At 35.5% G+C, this 24,685-nt stretch overlaps 1 protein-coding gene across 4 annotated transcripts in view; it reads right to left on the reverse strand.

Annotated features, from left to right (window-relative positions):
• Positions 1-24,685, reverse strand: part of LOC149535359 (Flavodoxin family protein) — a 215,697-nt gene that overhangs the window by 67,685 nt on the left and 123,327 nt on the right. For 2 of the 4 annotated variants that reach the window (XM_089806788.1, XM_089806789.1), the window contains exons 8-10: positions 22,892-23,013; positions 1,229-1,303; positions 1,016-1,126 (exon numbers count right to left, since the gene is read on the reverse strand). In XM_089806788.1, the coding sequence (XP_089662914.1) occupies positions 1,016-1,126; positions 1,229-1,303; positions 22,892-23,013 (308 nt within the window). The remainder of the gene's footprint in view (positions 1-1,015; positions 1,127-1,228; positions 1,304-22,891; positions 23,014-24,685) is intronic. The other 2 variants (XM_089806790.1, XM_089806791.1) reach the window with 1 other exon arrangement.

Genomic DNA, 24,685 nt, shown 5'->3' on the forward strand with positions numbered 1-24,685 from the left:
GGACCACTAGGCATTAATGTACCTGTTGAATAAACCCATGAATCAAGGAAGGGTCAATAGGTGGCTATTCCTACTCCAAGCGTTTACTTTACAATCATTGTGCAAACAAAAAGAAGACATGTAATTATCGATCAGCTATCACATATCAACTCTGGAAGTCACAAAGAGTGAATGATGACTTTCTCAATGCTCAACTGTTCCAGATAGTTGCATTACTCTAATGGTAAATCAGCATCGATGAGTATTTGTTGACTTAGCATTTCCTAAGGGACATGCCCACCCATCATGACACTCTGTGGAACTATGCATATCATGATCATTCAAATAACTGATTTGATCCTGTGCTGTTATAATTGATATAACCTCATACAAGTAAGATGGTGGCTTGATGATTGAGAAAGATATTTTCAACACATTAAGCTTCGGATAGACAATGAAACTTATTGAATAAAGTTGAAAACCTATGAAATACAATATTATAAAATTAATTTCAACTATTTTTCATAAGCTTTGCTGTCTAGTCTGAGAAAATTATGATAGAAAAATAATTTATGATTATTGTATATAATCTTATCACTGGGCCTGAATACATCTTGCAAATCAACTATGGAAGGACTTCTGTCTCCATGGTACAAATTTCAGGTAATATAATTGTCAGCTATACCTATTTTATATCAAATCAAACTTCGTTCAACATAGTGCACACAAAGCTTTGACAAAAGATCCATGTAACTCAAGTACCAATGTGATGTTTTATGTTCATTTCTCCCATCTTGTTAAGGTTGCAATATAAAGAATCAATCCTTTAGTTAGCATTTTTCTCAAATTTGTATCGTTTAACTGACCACAATAACTAAAATACATAAACAACAGATGATCTTGAAGACAAAAAAAACATGCATCTTTGTGTAGCAATCTCAATGGACTAATATGAAACCTAATAAATCCCTAGAAACACAATATATAATGTAAGGCCAAATAATCTTCAAAAAAGGAGAAAAAACACCACACTAACCGTGATATACGCATCTGCATCCAAGCCACAGCGTTCAAAGAAAGCATCAACTGCAGCTACATTTTGGCTTGGCATCACTTCAAGGACATCGCCAACTTCATAGTGAATGTCCTAATATTAGTATCACATGACAAGGTTCACTTATATTTCAAATTTATGCTGATTTGTGATTTGCAAAATAAATATGAAATATGAAATGTTAGCACAACTTACTGAACATCCCAAGTCAAACTCAATGTGTCGCACATCTCTTTCATAGTCCTCACCAGTCAAACGCTTGTTTTCTATCTAAAATAGGAAGAGGAAAAGAAGAAAAACACTAAATATTGAAAGGAAAGAGTTGAGCAATGGAAACTTAACTGATGACCACTGCCACAAATGTGATGCTACATTCCCTGACATTCAAGTTACATCTTGAAAAAGAATTATAAATGTAATCAATGAAAGTCCAATTTCAACACATTCAATGACAAATGACTAAAATGTTTGTAGGAACATAAACTATAATACATAGTGGAAAACCAAAGCAAACAGCCATTATGAAAAATATGACAGTGTATGCAGTTTAAACTCTTTAGTGCACTGGCAAGCATTTCACATATAGTTGAACACCATTATTTCATGTATAGGTGAGCTCATTCTAAGATTGGAGATCATCAAGCAAGACCAAACTATACCAACCTATTGTTATCTGTTGCTGATATTTGCATAGCTGATAGTTCATTGCTGTTATATTTTGGGGATAACACCAAGGAAAAAGAAAACCATAAAGCGGAAAGTAAGGTGTGTCAGGACAGAAAAAATAATTGAGGAAGATGCATTCAACTGATATTGATTCCATATCAGTCAAAATATAGTTTAAGAGACATAAATTAATTTATTATCAATGTATAACAATGAGCTGGAAGAAGAGAAAGAAGTGAAATTAATTGCCAAAGAATTTTGATTTGATTATATATACTAGTAGAAATGAAAAATCACTTCAGTCAATTTGCTATGATCAATAAAGAAAAGAGACAAAATTTGTATTTGACTGTCACTAGTCGTAGAAATAAGAAATTGCAATTACTTTGACTAGTTTATTACCATCAGATGATAACAAAATAGAATTTAACTTTGAACTTTAACTAATGACCATAAAAGGACTAAAAGTGGAGTTTCATTGATTTCCAAGTCAGAAAGGTTCGGGGCTGAACTAAGTCAAGGCCCAGCCATATCCATTTTCTAAATTAGGAATATTGCATAAAAGAAAATATGAAAGCTAAGGCAAGACTAGAGTATTCCCCATGAACATTGCAAGATTATTTAAATTGTAATGTCCCTTACAGGAATACTTAGGGTTTGCCTTTGAATTAAATAGATTAAGATATCAATTATAACATGAAACAAATACCATAATGTCACCTTTGATTTGCCAGAGGAAACGGTTGTATCCTAATGATGGTTATGATTGATTGCTTATGTTACTATGTATGTATTGATTGAAATAATAAAGATAAGAATGGTGCCATGTATTGATCTAAATATTGAACTCTTCTTAATGAGATCTGTTAGGATAACTATCTTGATTATGAACGGAATATAAGATATCCTATTTCAGATTGAGACTATGCTCGTGCAATGGAGAGATGAGGCTATGCCTTAATTGAATAGCTGTACCTGATTGTAATTTCCCTATTCTGAAAATGGAATTTAGTGATAATAGAGTTAAAATATAAAATTAAATAGTGAAATATACTTATAATTATTATAACTATATTGAAAACATATATAACTATAATTACATCTATCGAACTAAATTATAAAAATATACTGATATATATAACCATATATCAAATTAATGAGAGAATTTTAACTAATAATAATATTGAATGAAATTATAATATAGAATAAATAATAAGATAATATTAAAATATTAATCAATTCTAATCATCTTACAATCTGGAATATATGTTAATCATTCATTATAATAAAGATACAAACATTAAAACTGAAATATATTTTATAATAAGTTAATACCCATGACTAAAGTTGTGTCCTCTGGGAGAGACACTACTCTTCCCCTCTAGCAAGTATTAAGGAGTAGGGACTCAGTGCTGAAAGGGAGGAGGAAAACCCGCCAACAATAATAATAGGCAATTCTTATATGAGGATTTCACACAGTCAGCAAATTAGTATTTTACCTGAAGCAGATCACTCAACACAAAAGGCCAATCAATTTATCAACAAGCTTGAAAATACAATAAACAGAATCAGCGTAGAGATTGAATCCAATCAGCAATATTGCAATTGCTTTAGAAAGAATCAAATCAGCATGCCAAATTCTATAGTGAACAACTATGTTGAAGGGGACAGAAGAAAACGGACAGTGCTGGGAGAGATTGCATTCCACTGATAGGTATATCAGATCATCATCAAAGACCCAGCCAGCATCTTTACCATAAACAGCGGATAGGAATTACCAAGAAGAGAGACCTCAATATAAGATATTACATTCTAATCGCAGGCTATTATTCATAGACCCCGGATATGGGGAGAAATGCTAAAAACATCCATTGAATATATATAGATACTTGCTCAGCTGAGAATACTTCAAACATCAAAAAATAATCATCTCCATGCAATCAAAAGTTTGAGGATAAAGCCAACGAAATCACCCATTCAGAGAGTAACTGTATACAAATTAAGAATGGAACGGACAAGGAATGAGGAAGAGCAAACATACTAAAATCTTACCAAACAGAGTATATGAATGAATGAATCTATTGTATTGACCTACTATACATTTGTCTGTTGAATAATTTTAAAGATCAGAAAATTAGAAGCTTACAGTTGTGTCTATAAATGATAGTCTCTATATTTGGTTGGTACAAACAAGGACCAAGAAACCATTCAAACCATCATTATTCCAAGAGTTTCATCACTGAAGCTTGAGGACATCAAGAAGGGATCGAAGACATTTGCACTCTCTTGTGCCTAAGGAATAGAAAATACTTCTCAGTTTTATACCACGAGCATCCCTATACCATCTCTATCTGGGAGTGTGTACAAAGGAGATATTGGGAGTAATAGCTATAGACTATCCTCAAATGTCATAGGATGACAAATTAGGGAAAAAGATAAATAACATGTTGCAAAGAGAATATAAGGGGAAGAGCCAGTAAGAGAATAGAACAACCATTATAATTGCTAATATCTATCATCGTCGCTTTGGAGAAAAATCCTTTTGATTGGTCCGCAAGAAGCTTTGGAAAGAACAGCTATATCAAACATAAGTAGAAGACCCACATAGATATCAAATTCTACAATATCTGATTTATTAACATATCAATGCTATAACAAATAATAAATTGTGACAAATCCGTGTACAAATTATATATGAAGAGAAGTTTCTTGTAATATAAAACCAGGCCCAATTCTTATGGGACTGGACTGGGGACATTACAGTGGTATCAAAGAATGATCTTGCCATATGATGGGGAGAACTCCAAGACAAGGAGTTCTGAAGGCTTTCTTTTGAAGTATTGATATATGATATTACAATTCTACATCAAGATGTGACACGAAATCCTTTCTCAAATAGAATCATTACAGTAATGGATAAGCACAAGCTAGAGATAAAGATACTAATCAAGGCAATGTTGATCTTATCAGTCAACTTTAGAGTATGCCCACCTTATTAAGGATACAACAGAATTTGATGAGCTCATATAGCAATCAAGAAGCATACAAATATTATAATAAACGATTGGGAAGCCAACAGAGCTTTGAAGATGCTCAATCATAGCCATGCCAATAGCCGAAGCATTTGATAATGTATAAATTTATTTTGATTATTATTATTAATAGACATTTAAAGATATGAAATAAAAAGGGGAAAGAGTGGCAATTAAGGGAGAATCGCGAAGGCACCCTATTGCAATAGCAGTGAGGGAATTTTTATATAAGAGCATCCTACTGCACTGTTTTTTAGGGAGAATCGCTAAAGGCACCCTGTTGTTAGCAACTTCCCAAGGCTACAAGTAAGGAAGAATCGCAAGGGCGCACTATTGCAATAGCATGTTAACCCACTATGAGGGCACCCTACAACTTTGTGATAAAGGAGGAGCTACTAGGGCACCCTATTGCAGAAGCAACTAAGGTTGCAATAAAGGGAGAATTGCAAGGACACCCTATTGCAATAGCATGTTAGGGAGAACCTCTTTAAGGGCACCCTACTGCTCTGTGATTAAGCGAGAACCACTGGGGTACCCTATGGCTGAAGAGACTCGGGCTACAATTAGGGGAGAATCTTGAAGGTCGCCCCATTATAGCTACACTTAAGGGAGAACTATTGTAAGGGCACCCTACTGCATTATAAATGAGGGAGAACCACTAAGGGCACCCTATTGCAGAAGTATCTGAGGGAGAGCAGCTAAGGGTGTCCTATTGCAGTAGTAGTAAAGGAAAAAACACTAGTAGAGCTCCCTAGTACACTGTGGTTATGGAAGAACTGCTAGGGCACCCCACTACAAGGTAGAGATTGCATCTCTAAAGGCCTATGAGAGATAAATCTATCTTCTAGGAAGGATGGCTATGCCATGTTTTGGATATACATAAGGCCTTAGGAGGAGTTAATTGTAATGAAATGGTGACATAGCTAGAGGATCATTCAAGAATAACTATATGGTAGCTAGAGCCCCCGAAGCTCCTCCCAAAGGAGCTTGAAACCTGATTACTTCAGTAAGGCTCATCGTGGAACAAACGAGAAGAAAAGTACAAAATAAGTACTATATTTAAATTATCTTTAGTAATTTATATTGAATATTATAATCCCTTGATTTTATAAGTTTAAATTTGTAAACTACACTTTTAACCTCATATTGAAATGATCATTGTAGGGTCGCTATACTGGATATTGCAGTTATGTAACAAAAATCTGCATTGCTCAAGGACGGGCAATTTGATGAAGGGTTCAGAACTGTAAGGTCCCCATTTTGAAAATGGAATTTAGTGATAATAAGTTAAAATACAAAATTAAATAAATAAATAATAAAATATGATTATAATTACAATTATCTTAAAAACATATATAATTATAATTACATCTACAAAACTAAATTATAAAAAAATAAAAATAAAAATATAGTTATATATAATTATAACTATATATCAAATTAATAAGAGAGTTTTGACTAATAGTAATATTGAATGAAATTAGAATATAGAATAAATAATAAGATAATATTATAATATTAATCAATTCTAATTTTCTCCCAATTTAGAATATATATTAATCATTCATTACTATAAAGATACAAACATTAAAACTAAGATAAATTATATATTAAGTTAATACCCACGACTAAAGTAGTGCCCTCTAGGAAAGACACTACTCTTCTCCCCTATGCAGGTATTAAGGAGTAGGGACTGAAAGGGAGGAGGAGGAAAACCTGTCAGCAATAATAATAGGTGATTCTCCTATGGGGATTTCACCCAGTCAACAAATTAGGATTTTACCTGAAGCGGATCACTCAACACGAGGCCAATCAATGAATCAACAAGCTTTAAAATACAACAAAAAGAGTCAGTGTAGAGATTAAATCCAATCAGCAATATGGCAATTACCTTAGAAAGAATCAAATGAGCATGCCAAATTCTATAGTGAACAACTACATTAAAGGGGAAAGAAGAAAATGGGCAGCGGCAACAATTGGAAGGTGTCGTTAGTAAAGATTTTGTAGCTGACAGGTAGATTAGGATTGTTTTGTAGCCGACGGACCCCTTCTGGAAGGTTCGGCAAAAAGTATTTATACACCCTCTTGGGTCATTGTAAATTATCTTATGCTCTTATGTAACCTATTGGCATATCAAATCAGCTTAACAAAGATCGAAATAAGATAAAGGGGAAAGATGGCATACCTACTGCGCAAGAAAATTTAATTTTGGCACAGCAAGCCGAACGCAGAAGGAGGTTCCAGTGGATTACCGACGGACACAGAAGCGCGGAGGAATTGTTAGAGGAGACTTGACAGCAGGTGGAGTTGGTGGAAGAAGCAAGGGAGGAGTTTTTGAATTTGTATTCGTCGAGGGAAGAGAATCCAAACGGAAGGGAATCGACTTGCACAGCTCGGAGTGCCGAGGGAGCATGAGCATGGAGTGAACTCTTCGTTCGGGATACACTTCCGCAGGGGACAACTTCAGAAGATCCTTCTTCACCAAGGTTCACAATTGTTGAGATCCCCGGTGTGGGAGACCAATCCGTTGGTGTGGGAGTGCAGATCGTCGGTGTGGGAGTACAAAGCCACGGTGTGGGAGTGAACAACGCCAGTGTTGCAGGACCAAACAACACTTGTTTACAAAATCCAGTAGTGATGGCAGGAACAAAAGAAAAGCTGCCGAAGTTTGATGGTGATGGTATGGCCAACCCCATCCGACGTTGCAAGACATGCAAGACAATTTTGAGGGCAAATGGCATAACCGATACAAATGAATGGGTTCGACAGTTTTCGGCCACCCTACGAGGTGTTGCAATCGACTGGTTGACCGATGACAGAAGGTAGAGATTACATTCCACTGATAGGTATATCAGATCATCATCGAAGACCCAGCCAGTATCTATACTATAAAAAGTAGACAGAAATTGCAAGGAAGAGAGATTTGAATGTAAGAGGTTACATCTTAATCGCAGGCTATTATTCATAGACCCCAGCTATGAGGAGAAAGGCTAAAAGCATTCATTCAATAAATATAGATATGTAAAGGCTAAAAACATTCATTCAATAAACATAGATATAAACTTAGCACAGAATACTCCACACGTTAAAAAATATTCATATCCACACAATCAATAGTTTGAGGATAAAGCCAACAAAATTATCCATTCAGATGTTAACTGTATACAAATTAAGAATGGCAATGGACAAGCAACGAGGTAAAGCAAACATGCTAAAATCTCACTGAATAGAGTATATAAATGAAGGAATCTATTCTATTGGCCTCAACTTCTAGATGCTGAATAATTTGTTGAATAATTTTAAAGATCAGACGCTGAAAAGCTTACATTTGTGTCTATAAACAATACTCTATATTTGGTGGGTACCAAACAAGAACCAAGAAAGCATTCAAACTATCGTCACACCAAGAGTTTCATCATTCAAGCTTGAGGACATCAAAAAGGGATCGAAGACATTAGCACTCTCTCATGTCTTAGGAATAGAAAAATACATCTCATTTTTATACCACATGCACTACTATACCATCTTTATCTAGGAGTGAGGATGAAGGAGATATCGGGGGTAATAGCTATAGCCTATCCTCAAATGTTGTTGGATGACATATTGGGGAAAGATCATTATTTCTGTAGAGAAAAACCTTTTTATTTGATCAGCAAGAGATTTTGGAAAGAATGGCTATATATCAAACATAAATAGAAGACCCAGATAGCGATCATATTCTACAATATTTGATTTATTAAAATAAAGGTATCATAGCTAAAACCAATTATAAACTATTACAATAAAGAATTGTCTACAAGTTATATATGAAGAGAAGTTTCTTGTAATATAAAACCTGGCCCAATTCTTATGGGACCGGACAGGGGGCATTACATTGATTAACATTTGTATCCCTTCTATAAGCTATGGCGTTGTGTCTGATTATTGCTCTCTATTTGTGTGCACTTCTCATTTTAGTAGAATGGGTTGATACCCCCCTCTCCAACAGATGTTTAAAGGCTCTGGGAGCATTGTGAATATGAAACAAGATTACAAAAATACTTCAATTCTTTTGGCAGAACCTGTCATTGCCCTTAAATACCCCATGATGAGATATGATGTGAGAAGGTGTGTCTTAACTTTTACAACCTTTGCAACCATTGTCTGATTTGTGCCTCTTCCTTCAGCAAAATTTGTCGTTAGTTAGATAATTAATGCAGATGATGGTTCTCTTTCTTGGCAGCTACAGTAGAGAATAAATTTTATGTTCGGAGATTGATCCGAAATTACTTCCTTTACAGTGATTATGTAAAAGAATATATGCAGTGATAAGTAGTGATTTATGTCTTGCACTGTGTATTATCCCTAACCGGATATTTGCCCCCAAATCTCATAACCAATCTTAGAAACTTTAAATAAATAATTTCATGCATTGCATTTCAGATTTCACCAGCAAAACGCTATTAAATAACCAAATAAAAAGAAGCCTCAAAATTTTATTGCAATAAACCTCCAGCAGAAATAATATTTCACTTAAGTTCTTCAGCAAGATGACCAAGAAATCCAATCGTAGTTACCAGAAAATACAACAAGATTTGATTTTAAAAATATTAACCTAAAGCACAATGTGGAATGCCTATGCGATGTCTCCAACTAACAATTGGTTACCATCAACTATCCAAGATCGAGGGTTCTCATCCTTTCACCTACTAAAAGTTGTAGCTTTCATAGACTCTCCAAGAGAGAAAAATGTAATCCAAAAAAAAACAAAAAAACCTAGCATGCTGAAATGAGCTCCTCCTTTTAAATACAACTTGGTGACCCTTCACATTCCCTCTTTTGTCTCTTAATTTCCTTTTTAAAATTATATTTTTTATCATTAAGGAAATAAAGTGCCGATAATAATAAAGTGACATTTAAAAATATAAAATTATTTTACAAAGTCACTTTATTAATAAATCAACTAAATCTTCAAGCATTAAAAACACTAATCAAATGGACTCAGATAAGCATGTGTGATAGCTTGCTAGAAAGGTCCCAACAAGATGCTTCTAGTCCAACATTGAACTGCCAAATATACTAAGCCTATTAAGTTACTAAAAAGAGTAAGTGTTCGGAAACACCACCAAAACAACCCTAACTGGTCAACAACTGAAAATGCATAGGCCAAAAACTGAACTGATCGCAAAGAATACTTGGTTAAACCATGGGACCAAAGAAAAAGGGGTTAATGCTGAAATGAAATTCATTGACCTAGAAAAAGGGACATGATAGTACTCACTTCCCAAAGATTCTTTTCCCCAAAGCAATTCACATTTGTATGCTAGAACCAAATCCCTGGATCCTAGATACGCCTCAAACTTGATGCTTTCTCCAACTATTGAGCTACACTAGTGTAAACATCTCTAACGCCAAAGTCGTGAAGCAACACAACTCTAACCAAAATACCGGTCAATTGAATGTTAAGATCCTAAAATATCTCAAGTTGTACTCAGTCAAGGCATCCTGCCATGCGTTGCTATCATAAAAGAGAATGCTCTCTACCCAACTGAGTACCTCACTTCAGTGATAACTACATCATACACCTCTGATATCAAGAGGTGGCAGAAGCTGAATAGTATACCAACCTCCATCAAGAAAGGAATGCAACAATTCACTCCTTCCAACTACCTAATCCATAACCCATGTGAATGCTCCAATTGGGTCCCAAGTGAAGACTTGTGTGATGTCCCTGATATCACCGAGTCTTGTAATACATGCACCAACGAAGAGAATAATATCTTCCCAACTAACACAATCAACATGTTGGAAATGGTGGAATAATCCAATAGCACGTATAACATGGATAAATAACTCAGTAGAGTGTAACTCAAAAAACCAACCTGTCACACCTCCCTCAATTGTGCAAGGGTATATACCATACCAACTATCCATATCTCGCACGCATGGGGAATCCATCAAAATCAAAATAGGTCCAAGAAGATAATTGAACTCCTATCGTTCGACTTGGATCTCATCTTCACCAAGCCAAATGTGGTGAAGCCCATCAGTGGATCCCGCCAAATACATACTACTAACACTATCAATACTCAGGTCCCAAAGCCAATTGCCCTCTATAATGTTCGTCCTTCACAAATCTAAAGATACACTTCCCTTAACTCCAGTAAGGCAACATGAAGGACAAAATTCAAGTTGTACAGTTTGATTCAAGTCGCAAGGGTAGGGAAATGGTGTTCATACAATGGATTGGGGAAATATTCGTACGGAAAATATAATGTGTGTGCCAGGTGAGGGGAAGGGCAGTGTATGGTGAAGACTCCTTGGTAGTTGTACGGTGGAGACTTCCTGGAAGCCATACAGTATGTGGAGTTGAGTTAGGTCGTACAATATGACTGTACAGTATGTGGAGTTGAGTTAGGCCGTACAATATGTGAAGTTGCAGTTCGGCTGTGGAATTTGCAGTTGGTCGTATAGTATGTACGGACTGAGCTACAATCTAAGATGCCAAAACAATATATTTGCCAAATACACTAACTAATGCCAGTACAAGTGTTTGCAATCCAATTCCAGGTATATATATATATGTATGTATGTATGTATGTATGTATGTATTTGCAAACAAAGATGGTGTGCAGATTTTCTAGATTCGAGCAAGTAAACAGAGACAAAATAGGGTGATAGTTGAATTCCACCGAAACTAGAATAGCCAAGCAGGGAAGATCTCGGAATAGAGTGACAATTGAATCCCATCGAAACTGGAATAGCCAAGTAGGGAAGATTTTTCACTTCCAAAATGGTGAACAACAGAGAATCCCAACTAGAATTCATAGTATAAGAAAATATAATCCAGATCGCATACCAACTACTACCTACATGTCGTGCTTAAATACTCTTCAAAGGAACTCCTAAGAGTTTACAAAGATAGCCGACAGCCACACCTACAAAAACAATTAAATAGAAATGGGTTCGAGATATACTAAATCAATCAGCCCATAAACAATGATTTGATTATTTATTTATTCTATGATGGGAAGATTACAGTCCTCCCGTCCCAAAATTGGCTTGTTCTCAAGCAAATGCAATGTTGAATGTTGAAAGATGTGTTCATCTTCCCAAGTTGCGTCAGCTAGTGGCAAGTGTTTCTAACATATGAAGTATTCCCTTGGGGTACGGTTCCACAAAATCTTCTCCCGTACGTCAATGATCTCGGCCAGTTCTAACACGAGCTTCCCTTCTTCATTGACTGTTGGAAGAACTGTGGTTACTGCAATGTTCTGTCCCACGACTTTCTTCAGGCAGGAGATGTGAAAGACGTTATGGATGCAACTCCCTTTTGGAAGTTCTAGTTCATAGGGAACTTCACCAATGTGGTGAGTAAAATGATAGGGACCATAAAAATGTGGCTTCAATTTTTCTTTCGCTTTTGTCTTCAAGGAGGATTGTCTGTACAATTGGAGCCTGAGATAGACCAAGTCTCCCACTTCGAAACTTCTCTTGATTCAGTGTCTGTCGGCGTAGATCTTTTGTTGAGTTTGTGTCCTTTGAAAATTTTCCTTCAAGAATCTCAAGATGTCTTGACCTTCCTGAAGCCAGTCCCCCGCCCTAGGTGTGTGACTATCACCCAAGACCATGTCAATAAATGAAAGGGGGTCATACCCGTACAATGCTTTGAAAGGTGTCATCCTATAGACATGTGATAAGTTGCATGGAACAATATTCCCCCAGATTCATCCATTTGACCCATGCCCGTTGTTGTGCCAAAACATAGTTCCAGAGGTAGCCTTCCAGCCACTTGTTCACAATCTTCGTCTGTCCCTCTGTCCGAGGGTGGTAGCTAGTACTTGGCGACAATTTTGTTCTTGCCAACCGAAACAATTTTGTCCAAAAAATACTGAGAAACCAACCATCCCTGTCACTAACAATGTTTCAAGTTAACTTATGCAGATGAAAAGCTTCTCTAAAAAATAAGTCGGCCACCTGTGCGGCCCAGAAATATGAGATGGCAAAGAAGTGTGCATATTTCGTCAATATATCAACCACCACAAAGATACAATCCTTTCCATTTACCTTAGGAAGTCTAGTGATGAGGTCCATAGAGATACTTTCCCACTTTTGTTCTGGTATCGGCAAGGGTTGCAATAGCCCGACAGGTAAAGTGTTTCAGATTTGTTTTGCTGGCAAACTACACATTCCTGTACATACTGCAAAACATCATCTTTAAGTCCCTTCCACAAAAATCTCTCCTTGAGCTGTCTATAGGTTTTGAGAAACCCCAGGTGTCCGGCCAAGGGTGAGGCATGTATTTCCTTCAAGAATTTCTGCTTCAATTTGGATTCAGGCACTAAGTATATCCGCTCCTTATAGTAAATGATGTCATCCACCACCTTGTATCGGCATCCTGAGTGTCGTTGTCCATTAGCTTTTATGCAAATGTGTTTTTGAATGATCTACGAATTAGCTAAAATCTGAGATAGTAAGCAAATGGCAGGTTTTCTTAACAAAGCATCTACAACCACATTGTTCTTTCCCTTCACATATTCAATGTCGAAATCAAAAGCTTGAATATTACTTTCCCATTTTTGTGGCCTCTCATTCAAATCCCGTTGCTCCAAAAAAAATCTCAAACTATTATGATCGGTACGGACAAAAAATTTGGCACGCACCAGATATTGTTGAAATTTGGGTAGTGCATGCATGATGGCCAATATCTTTGTCATAAATGGAATATAGGCATATAGGGTGTCTATCTTGCATCAATACTGCGCCAATGCCCTCTCTGGATGCATCACACTCAAGAATGAATGGTTGAGTGAAGTCAGGTAAGGCGAGAACAGGGTAAAAGTGCTCATTGCTTCTTTTAACTTATCAAAAGTCTATTGTGCTTTGTCATTCCACTCGAAGGAGCCTTTCTTAGTCAAATCTGTTAATGGCGCACTAAGCTAAGAGAATCCTTTTACAAACCTCTGGTAATAACTGCATAGTACAAAGAACCCTTGCAACTCAGAGAGCAATTTTAGTGGGGGCCAATCAAGGATAGCTTGAATCTTTTCTTGGTGAACCTACACTCCAAATTAACTTACAACATGCCCTAGGTATAATATTTATGTTATTCTGAATTCACACTTGGATTGCTTGGCGAACAAGGACTGAGCCCCATGATCCCTAGGACTTCATCCAAATGTCTTAGGTGTTCTTCCCAGGTTTTGTTGTAAATAAGGATATCATCATTAAAGATACGATTCATGCAAGACTAAAAAGTAGCTAGTGCATTTGTTAATCTAAATGACATGACCATGAACTCATAATGCCCGTAATGACCACGAAAAGTCGTCTTCTCCACATCTTCCCGCATGCGGATCTAATGGTATCCGGTACAAAGATCTATTTTAGAAAAATAAACTGCACCATGCAACTCATCCAACAATTCATCGATCCTAAAAATAGGGTATCTATTTTATTGTCTTCTTATTCAATGCATGTTAGTCCACACACATGTGCAACATCTCATCCTTCTTTTTTACCAATACTATTGATGATGCAAAAGGGCTAGAGTTGGGATGGATTCATCCTTTCTCGAGCAGCTCCTGGATTGTCTTCTCGATCTCATCTTTGAATTTTTTGGGATGGCAGTATAACATCCCAGTTTCCCGAGTCTTAAATAACAATTAACAACTAACATACTCATAGAAAATTAGTTATTACTTCGTTTCATAGGAAGACAGTTATATCATTCATGTTCATGTGAATAAGATTTACCGTTAAAATCAATTAGACAAAATTTCTTAACTAAAAACTTGAAACACCATCAAATGAAATTACTACAAAAATTGAAAACCACATACTTTGGAACTGAGATCGAAATCAAAACTAGGGATGCTTTTGCAACCACCCGAGTTAGTCCACAAATACCACTATAACATTATCACAAAACGACTTCCATCCAATATTGCTAATTCAAAATCAAATGACAATTATCATTTAATACCACTATATAAATTAGGGCATCACTTACCACTATAATCATTAGGTCATCGATTACCATTGGATCTTTTAGGGCTTCTGATATAGTTGTATCACTTAGGGCTTCTGATACCACTGATTCAAATAGGGCTTCTAATACGACAGATTCAAATAGGGCTTCTGATATCATGGATTCAATTAGGGCTCCTAATACCACTATATCATTTAGGGTTCTAGTTATCACTCAATCAATTAGGGCTTCAGATTTCTTTTTTTTTCGATTACTTAAATGTAACAGTAACTCAAGATTAGAAAATATACTTATATTTGATATTCATATAAATAAAAAACAACCCATAAATCTATCTCTTGCATCTAAGTGTAACGATGAAATAACTCAATTAATCTTACCTTCTTGTATATTAATCATAAAAGTGATAATACCTGTTTCCGACAACCAATTGAATGTATGACTTATCTTTGTCCGATGCACATCCGGTAACTTATGGAGAGGTGAAACATTGTCAGGGGCTTGATCACCCAACCTCAAACCAAATCTTATCCCCACACATTCTCTAATGAGAAAGGCCCTCCCTACCCGGAATAGACAGGGGTCATCTTGCCTTCCATTGGGCATCCTGGTATGATAACATACAACTTGGCAGCAAGAGATCACAATTCATGCATGAGCTTATTAATTAATTTATATTAAAATGATAAACATTGAAATGTCATAACTGATTTCTATTTCATGTTATTATAGATCCCTTTCTTTCATCTCATCACCCATTTTCTTGGCTACACAGTCGGTGAGTCCCAGGTGTTAGAAATTCTCAAAACAACCGAATCTGTCAAATATATATGCATCCAACATTTCACAATCTGTGATTACATGATCATGTTCTTTTAAGATTCTTGAATTTTTTACTATCTAATTCTAATATCCATCGGTAAATGATTATGGACCCATACTATGTTTATCTTGGCTTCAACAAAAGATTCATAAAACTTGTCTTTCATAAGAATACAGATACATTTTATATTCACAGCCAATGTAGTGTGCCTGACCTGGGTCTACGGCTTAGCAAAGATTAAAATTGCTTTGTAAATTATTTATTGGTTCTTCTTGAGAGTACTATCCCTTAACTCAGAGGCATATGGAAATACTTTTGTATAAGCTTGCTCTGATATAACCACCTTTTAAACAAAGTTCTGATTTAAAATCTATAATCTATTATGGAATCAACATTCTGATTTTATAACTTGCTATTTAATACTTAAACTTATGTGCAGCCATCATGGGGAACAAAAGATACTCTAACAGAATGTGTGGAGTGGATCAAGTCATGTAGTTAATGGTGATAACTCAGGCACGATTATTGATTCATTTAAAATCAATTAAGTTTCCATCTTTTGAATCCATAATTAAAACAATCTCAAGGTTATAATTTCAGAAGGCAAGATATCAAGCCATATGTAACTCCGACCATGTATGGAAGTTATGTATTCGAAAAATACACTCTCTAATCGGTTTACAATTCACAATATACAGCAGCAATAAGGTAAAATATAGGTAAACGTACCAACAATGTAATAAAAGCCGACTAATTTTGTTTTAAAACTTTAACACGTGACCTGAAAACAAGCTTGGAATCCTCTTTCAGCGACCGGAATTCTTGATCTTCCGCTTATGTATTTCATTGCTCTAAACTCCTATCGCTGGTAGAAATTTAAACGGAGTCAAAAGGAAATCGGAAACTTAGAGCTTAATAATTAGTATATTTCTGATAACTTTTTTCACTCAGCTCCATAATAAGACGCAATAGATTGAAAGAAAAGTTAGGTGAGTGCTGAAGCGGAGAAGGAATTGTTTTCAAATCGAAACATGATATTCTATTAATGCTCAGCCGCGACCCTTTGGCTTCCATCGGTTTTCAAGAAGACTCTACAGATACAACATAAATTCGAATTGAAAAAGGAGAGAAATAAAGAGAGAAAATAAAATAAAAAGGTTGGGAAGAGAAGTTGGAAAGATTATAGGACCATTCGAATTCCAAGAAGTCTATACGAATTAAAAAACATAAATTCAATTAAACATGCCAAATATTAATCGGTTAAAAGCAAGAAAAATAAAAAGAAGAGAATAGAATTGGAAGATTATAATTCGAAAATTATAATAATTCAATTATTATAATTTGAACATTACTATAATCTTATATGTACATGAAAACATCACTTATTTAAATTATTAAATTATAAAAGTGCCAAAATCATTATTATATTAGATGCATGTATATAAATATTTATTAAAATAATATGACGAAAGATAAATTGAATTCCCTTGAGATATGTTTTATATTTTAACTCAATTATTTTTATTAAATTAATTATTTAAATAACTCATGTGGTTCCACACATGTATCCTTTTTCAAGTCGCTAGATCCTCTACCCATCTGCCTAGTGATGGTGATGCTCCTGCCTAATTCTTTTCTGACAGTGCTTCCACCCCTTTCGACATTATTCCTGCAAGGAAATTCCCTGCAGTTTAATTATATTATCATAATGAATTATTTAATCATAATTAATCATAACAATTAACCATCTTCTCAATTCCATGAATTCATGATTAACAATCAACTGGCATGTTACTTTCACTTGAAATCATAACAACTAACTATGTTACCATTTCACCAGATTATAACAAATTAAACTACCAACTGACTTCAAGTGAACCTCAAAGGCTATATTTTAAATTAGGTTGAAAATTGGGATGTAATAGGCGGCATGGCATGGTCATAACTGGTTTGGCGCCAGCTTCCAACTCGATGTTATGCTAAAAACCACAATGGGGAGGTATGCTAAGAGGAATGTCTATAAAATTTTTATCATGGGTACTCAAGATAGTCTGAAGATCATCAACTCAATGGGATGTCTATTGTCCTTTTATTGGTTCTGCCGAAACGAAACAATGTGCAGCCCATGCAATGTCATCAGGCCGAAAAATGGCCTCCATCTATTGTGCCGGAACTTCCTTCGGTCCCTCATTGGCCATCCCACAGAGAACAACCTTCTTTCCATTGACAACAAAAGTGAAATCCATTTGCATGAAACTCTGTGTGTATTCATCTAGTGTCTCCATCCACTGTATGCCCAAAATAACCTCCATATCATCCAAGTCCACTATAAAGAAATCCTTTGTCTCAGTGTAATTAGCCATGATGATACTCAGTTGGGGAAAAAGGTGCATGTGGGGTAAAAGTGTTCCTCTGACGACCTTGACTTGGAATCCTGCGTGCATCTCTATAGGTAGACCTCTTCTTTTCACCAAAGATGAGTTTATGAAGTTTAGAGTGGCTCTATTATCGAGCATCACAATGACCCTCTGTCCTTTAAGGGTTCTCCATACTCAGAATACCGTACATCTTGGGCTCCCAACTAGGGCGATGGTTCCTCCACGCCGTACCAATGTGGCGATCCTCTCTGTATGGTTCATATTAACCATTTTGGACTCATCATGGGGGTGACAGTCCTCTATGGATAGATACTCCTAATTGTCCTCATCATCAAACACGACCTTGATGTAGTGTATCTTCCCTTTACCGAGGCATTTGTGCCCAAGTTCCCACGGCTCCTTACCATTGAAACATAATTTCTTCCTTTGAGGCTCCTATCTAGTAGCTTCATCCAACAAAGGCTTCTTCGACAGTAGTTTGGTATCTTTATCCCTCGGAACTACTGACAGTTTGGAGTGGGGGTAACCTCGAAAGGATGATGTCAATCATGATGCCATGCTTTGTGCCTCTTTTATAGCCTCCTAAAGGGTAGTAGGATTGAAACCTTTTACCCAACCCCTCAGTGGTTCTGTCAACTTGTCCATGAAGAGCACTATTCGTCTCCTTTCAAAAATGTCTATAACCGAAACAGAGTCTCAAATTCTGTGATAAACTGGTCAACTGATCCAGTTTGCCTCAATTATGCCAACTCTTTAAAATTAAGTTTCGGATCTTTACCATCAAACCGATCTATCAATCTTTCAATGAATTATGCATAAGTATTTACTTGGTCATGCCCTAGCATAATAGTGCCATGATGCCACCATTCATGCGCCACTTCCTCCAAGTGGAGTGCTGCAAATTTAATTGCTTCTTTTGGCATTGGATTAAGCCAGAAGTAAGTATCAGCCTTCAATACCCATGCTTGGAGAGATATGGATCCGGATCCGAATCTGTCAAATAGTGACAGATTTAGTTTACTCAACTTTCTTCTGAGATCGTCGTTGAAATATCCTCGGTTTCCACCTTTGGAATATCGCATTCTCAATTCTGTGCAATCTTTGTAGGATATATCCTCTTCCACGTTTGGATTCTTCCAATCTTCTTTCAACTGTTATTTAACTTCCTCAAAGGTCGGTTGCCTTTCTCCGTGTAGTACTTCCGTCTGTGGAGGGGAAGCTAGCATGGAAGGTCCAGAGCGTCCCAGATGAGGATTTTTCTTTCCTGAAATCGAGTCAGTACTATGAACATTTTTTTCCCTAGATATCTTATTGTCTACTAGTTTCTGGACAGTTTCTTCCATAAGTCGCCAAGTGTCATTGATCTGTGCCTAATTCCTCGAAAGATCCCTCAATAGTGCCATGACTTCTGCAAGAGTGGGTTCTTGATCTTCCATTCTATCCACTGAGTGGGATCTCCTTCTTTTCTGGCTATAAACTTTCATTCACCATCCACAGGCTGGTTGGATCTTTGGCTCCGATACCACTATAATGTTCCTCCTCCACAAATCTAAAGATCGACTTCTCTCAACTCCAGTAAAGCAATTTGAAGGACAAAATTCAAGGCGTAAAGTCTAATTCAAGCCGCATGAATATGGAAATGGTGTCCATACAATGGATTGGGGAGATGTCTGTACGAAAAATATAGCGTGTGTGCCAGGTGAAGGGAAGGGCAGCGTATGGTGAAGACTCCCCAATAGCCATATGGTAGAGGCTCCTTGGAAGTCATACGGTATGTAGAATTTGTCCTATGGTATGTGGAGTTGAGTTAGGCCATATGGTATGTGGAGTTGCAATTAGGTCGTGGAATTTGTAGTTGGTCGTACAGTATGTATGGATTGAGCTACAATCGAAGAGGCCAGAACAATATATTCACAAAATACACCAATTAATGCTAGTACAAGTGTTTGTAATCCAATTCGAGGTATATATATATATTTGCAAAAAAAGATGGTGCGCAAATTTGCCAAATCTGAGCAAGTAATACAGAGATGAAATAGGGTGACGGTTGAATCCCACCAAAATCGAAATAGCCAAGTAGGGATGATCTTTCACTTCTGAAATAACGAACAACAAGAATCCCAATTGGAATTCACAGTATAAGAAAATATAATCCAAATTGCATACCAACTACTACCTATATGTCGTGCTTAAATACCCTGTCATGAGCCCAAATTAAGAGGATATATGAATATTCAAATAACATATTATATAATGATGATAATTAAGAATAATAATATTAAAGTAAAAGATATTATAATCTATTATATAATAGTGATATATTTGACAATATAAAAATAAAACAATATATAAGATTATAGCATAATTGTAATGTAAAATATTATATTATAATTATAATATTAATGAGTTAAATAAATTAAATAACAAATAAATATTTTGATTATAAATGATATCAAATACCAATAATAATTTTATAATGTACCTACATGGGTTATATTATGAAATGGACATTTTCAAGGATAATATTATAATATAATTATTATATTGAAAAGACGTGACTCTTAGAATTAGTCAATAGGGACTAAGGATTTATCAAGAAGCATACATGTCGTAGGTTTATCATTTGTATTGGCATTGATAGAGGAGTAAAAATAAGGCATCAAAAGCAATGTGCCAAGCTAGTAATGTTATTCTAAAGATATGAAGATATCAATTAATTCCCAGAGGAAAGTATTGATTAGGAATAGTGATTAGGCAAAAGTATACTAGCAGAAGCTATCTAATGCAACTTGATCAATATTATAATTCCACATTAATGACTCAGCATAATTGTCGATTTTGGAAGTCAGTAGTAAAACCCAAGAATAATCAAACATTGTCAATAACTTTTAAGAAATATAATTAGAAAAGAATTGGGATGTAGAGGATACTTAGGTCTAAATGATTGGATGCTAAACCTGATCTTCATAACAAGATGAAAGATGATATTAATATGCAAATCTAAATGATATTGGTAGTGCGATGACATGACAAGAGAGAGAGAGAAAAATAAATATCAATATGAAAAAACAATCAATGATAGGGAGTTTAGACATATCTATTGACTTCATAAGTCAACTAAACCAAACTCGTGGCAATTTCCTACAACAACATATAAAGACCAAACTATGGTTTGAAAAAGGGCACGAAAACCATTATGACAATATTATAGAGAGTTGCCAATTTACCATTTGATGCATTGCTGGAGATTATTCGTGCCTGCAACATTAAATAGAAGCTCTGGCAGGGACTTGGAAGACAAGCTAATAAAGTCAAGCATTGGTTGATGATTGACTAAACAGACAGTCAGTGATTAGTTAAGAAAATTAATTAGATGCTGCCTCTTCATTAAGTTACAATGATGAGATGTGACTGTTCCATTGTGCCTCTTCCCTGGATCAAACATGTACATATGGGAGATCCTATCATTGCAAGAATTATTGCATATAGATTTGAATATATATAGTAGCCCTCTATGGATCACGTGGCTCGAGCTACTGATGGCAAGCAGAAATTGAAAGTGCAAGCATTATTACAAATATCAGAGACAGCTTCATTGACAGCACATTGAGATAGATTGACCAAACACAACCTGTACAATATCCATTTATTATCGTCTCAAAAATGTCTCCCATCAGAGATATCATTGCCATTATATCAACCTATGTATAGAGCATAGCACGTATCAGAGACAACCATCTAGGTTATTAAGTTTATATTTCATTGCCATATTAGATACAACATTGATAATTATTGGAAGCATTTACATTCATTATGTTATACTTAGCGTCTGCAATTGGAATTGGAAATTAAAATAAAGAATTTCATCGAGTTATACTCATAGAAGTGTGGAAATCTCTGTAGTGTCTCAAGTCTCGTAAAGAGGGACATTACATACCCTTTGGAGGAACTCCCGAGGATTTACAAAGATAGCTGACGGCCACACCTATGGAAACAAATTAAATAGAAAATGGGTCCGAGATATACTAAAATCAATCGGCCCATAAACAGGGTTCATTGGTATTGCTTTGGAGGATCTTGAGCCTGAAGAATCTAGCAATTTGAGTGGTGAGGAGTAAAATGTAGACTTTGGGGATGAGTTATCATATTTAAAGGCCTTGGACCATTGGCCAGATGAATTAGTTATGGTAAACATCATTTTGAAAGTTTGGTTATAATATTAACATATGGATGTTCAGCATTTCATTGTTCATTAAAGCAATATCAAATATTTGGTAACATTTTGAAATATTTATATCTAAATGACATCCCCCTGTCATCTCTAAAACTAAGCCCTCAGCCCCCTCATTCCAAAAAAGTATCCCCCAGTCCCAAGTTTTCATAGAAAATTAGTTTGAGTCATCTTGGCAAAGTGCCAAGCACTGATTTTTCTCAAGTCTTATGGTCTATGGTTCTAAGTACATATCTAAACGACTAATTGAGGGCCACTTTGCATAGTCAATACTTGATTAATTTCCATATACCTTGATCTTAACCCTCAAACATTTAGTCTTCCTTGCATAGTCAACTCCTAATGAAGATTTTGGTAAAAAAAATCTTTCTACCTTCAATCCATATTTAATTTTAGATTTTATCAAAGGGCCCACAAATTATTCCTGCCGTTTCTGATGTGATATATGAAGCATGGTTTCAAAATAAAAATCTAAAATATATACCATGATTGTACCAACTTAAGTGTGTATACCACAACATCAAAAAAATGCTTTCCTCTGCTTTAATCATTGCAAATGAATTTCAACAATAACTAATGAGCTCAACTTGCATAATTCAGTCACCTTTGAAAACACTAAATTGTTCTATAATATATATATATATATATATATAAATAAAAAGTTATAATGCATAGTAATAACGCATGGCTGCAAAATAGAAGACAAAGAATTGTAGTTATAATAGAAACAATGCACAAGTGAAAACAAAAGACCTTACCATACGTGCAAAACACTGAGATGGGGAAACACTGTTAGATTTTCTGATGGACTTGTTAGCATTATTTGCTGTTTCAATCATTGCACGAGCTCTTAAGCACTCCATCAACTTATCCTGAGTGCCTGCACAGATTTATTAACCACTAAAGAATATATAAACTGGATTGTAAAGCATATAACGTAAATTAATCCCTGGTGATGGATCATGGAGTGTGATCCAAAATGTTGATGCTCACAGAATCTTACAAAATCAAATATAGAAACAAATAGCGTAAACTAATCCCTGTGAGGTGATGAGAGAAATGGAGCATTGCTAGTGATAGATCATGGAGTATGATCCAAAATGTCGATGCTCACAAAATCTTACAAAATCAAATACAGAAACAAATAGCGTAAACTAATCCCTATGAATTGATGAGAGAAACCTAGCATTGTTTGGAAAGAAAAAAATAGCATAAACTCATCCATGTAAATTGATGTGAGAAACCAAGCATTGTTTGGAAGGAAAGTATGGATAGCACATTATTTCCTGGACCTCATAACACCCAGTACAATTTACCTATGATGTGAAATCTCAATCAGCAATGAGAATAAAACAAGATTCATATGCCATAGAATGAAAGCAACAAAAGACTACTAGTATTACGTGCTGCTAATATATGAAATACTAATACAAAGACAAATTAATGTAAAATATACATGCCAAAATTAATTATATGCCCAAAAATATACAAGAATAAAAAAGATAACAAGGACAGATTCGGGATTCAAGTTCATTGCAAGATATCTTGGGACACCATATTACATGATAGAAGCTATTTGAACATTAATAAACATTGGTAACATTCCTACATTATCTCCTTGCAACCTAACAAACAGATTTTATAAGTGGAAACACAACTACCATTATTTCCCAAGAACTCATTTTCCTTATATTCCTCCAGGAAAAGGTTCTGTAATGATCTCTGATTCATTTCATAAACATTCCATAGTAAATAGATTCAGTTGGCTAAATCCCCATCTTCTGGAGTTTTCTCCCAATATTAACTTTTCAAATTCTATAATTTTGCTTATGTCATCATTCTGTGCTCTCCGCTCTCTATTTGGTAATATATGCTACCTTCCATTGTACGTTGCGCTCAATAACACTAGGCGTTATGCATCAGGACAGTTCTTCCATTATTCAATAAATTGAACAGAAAATTCGTCAATCAATATATTTTAAGGATGAGGAGGTACTAAGATATGTTTTAATGAATTTCTGGAGTCTTCTCTTGTTTTAACTTTTCCAAATCTACAATTTTCTTTATGTCATCATTGTTTGTCCTCATACTTCCTTCTATTGTGAGTTGCACTCAATAACACTATGCTTCATACACAAGCACACTTTTTCCATAATTCCATAATTGAACAGAAACTTCATCAATTGATTTATATTAAGGTAGAGGATAAGATAAATTTATTAAGGTCCAACAAGAGACCACAAAAGGGGTCAAAGAGACTGCAGAGAAAAACAGAATTGGTCCAACCCACAGCATGGGTACCAAACGTTACCAGAAGAAAGAAGTCAATAACCACCAAAATAAAAATAGAGGTAGGGGACCAAGAGAAACCCTCCTGAACACCGCTAAGGATTTTGATCAACCGTGAAGAACCCCAAAACTGAAGGATAGGCCATAGAGCTAGTCGGAACCCTGGGCTGCCTCTGAGTGATCCTGAAAGAGGAAGGTCATTGTTAATAAGAGATCGTCTTGGACTTCGCAAATCTAGGAAAAGGGGCAGGGCCAAGCTGACA

The sequence above is a fragment of the Cupressus sempervirens genome, chromosome 10, assembly GCF_028749045.1.
Source record: "Cupressus sempervirens isolate cs-2001-9-10 chromosome 10, ASM2874904v1, whole genome shotgun sequence".
Classification (NCBI taxonomy): Eukaryota; Viridiplantae; Streptophyta; class Pinopsida; order Cupressales; family Cupressaceae; genus Cupressus; species Cupressus sempervirens.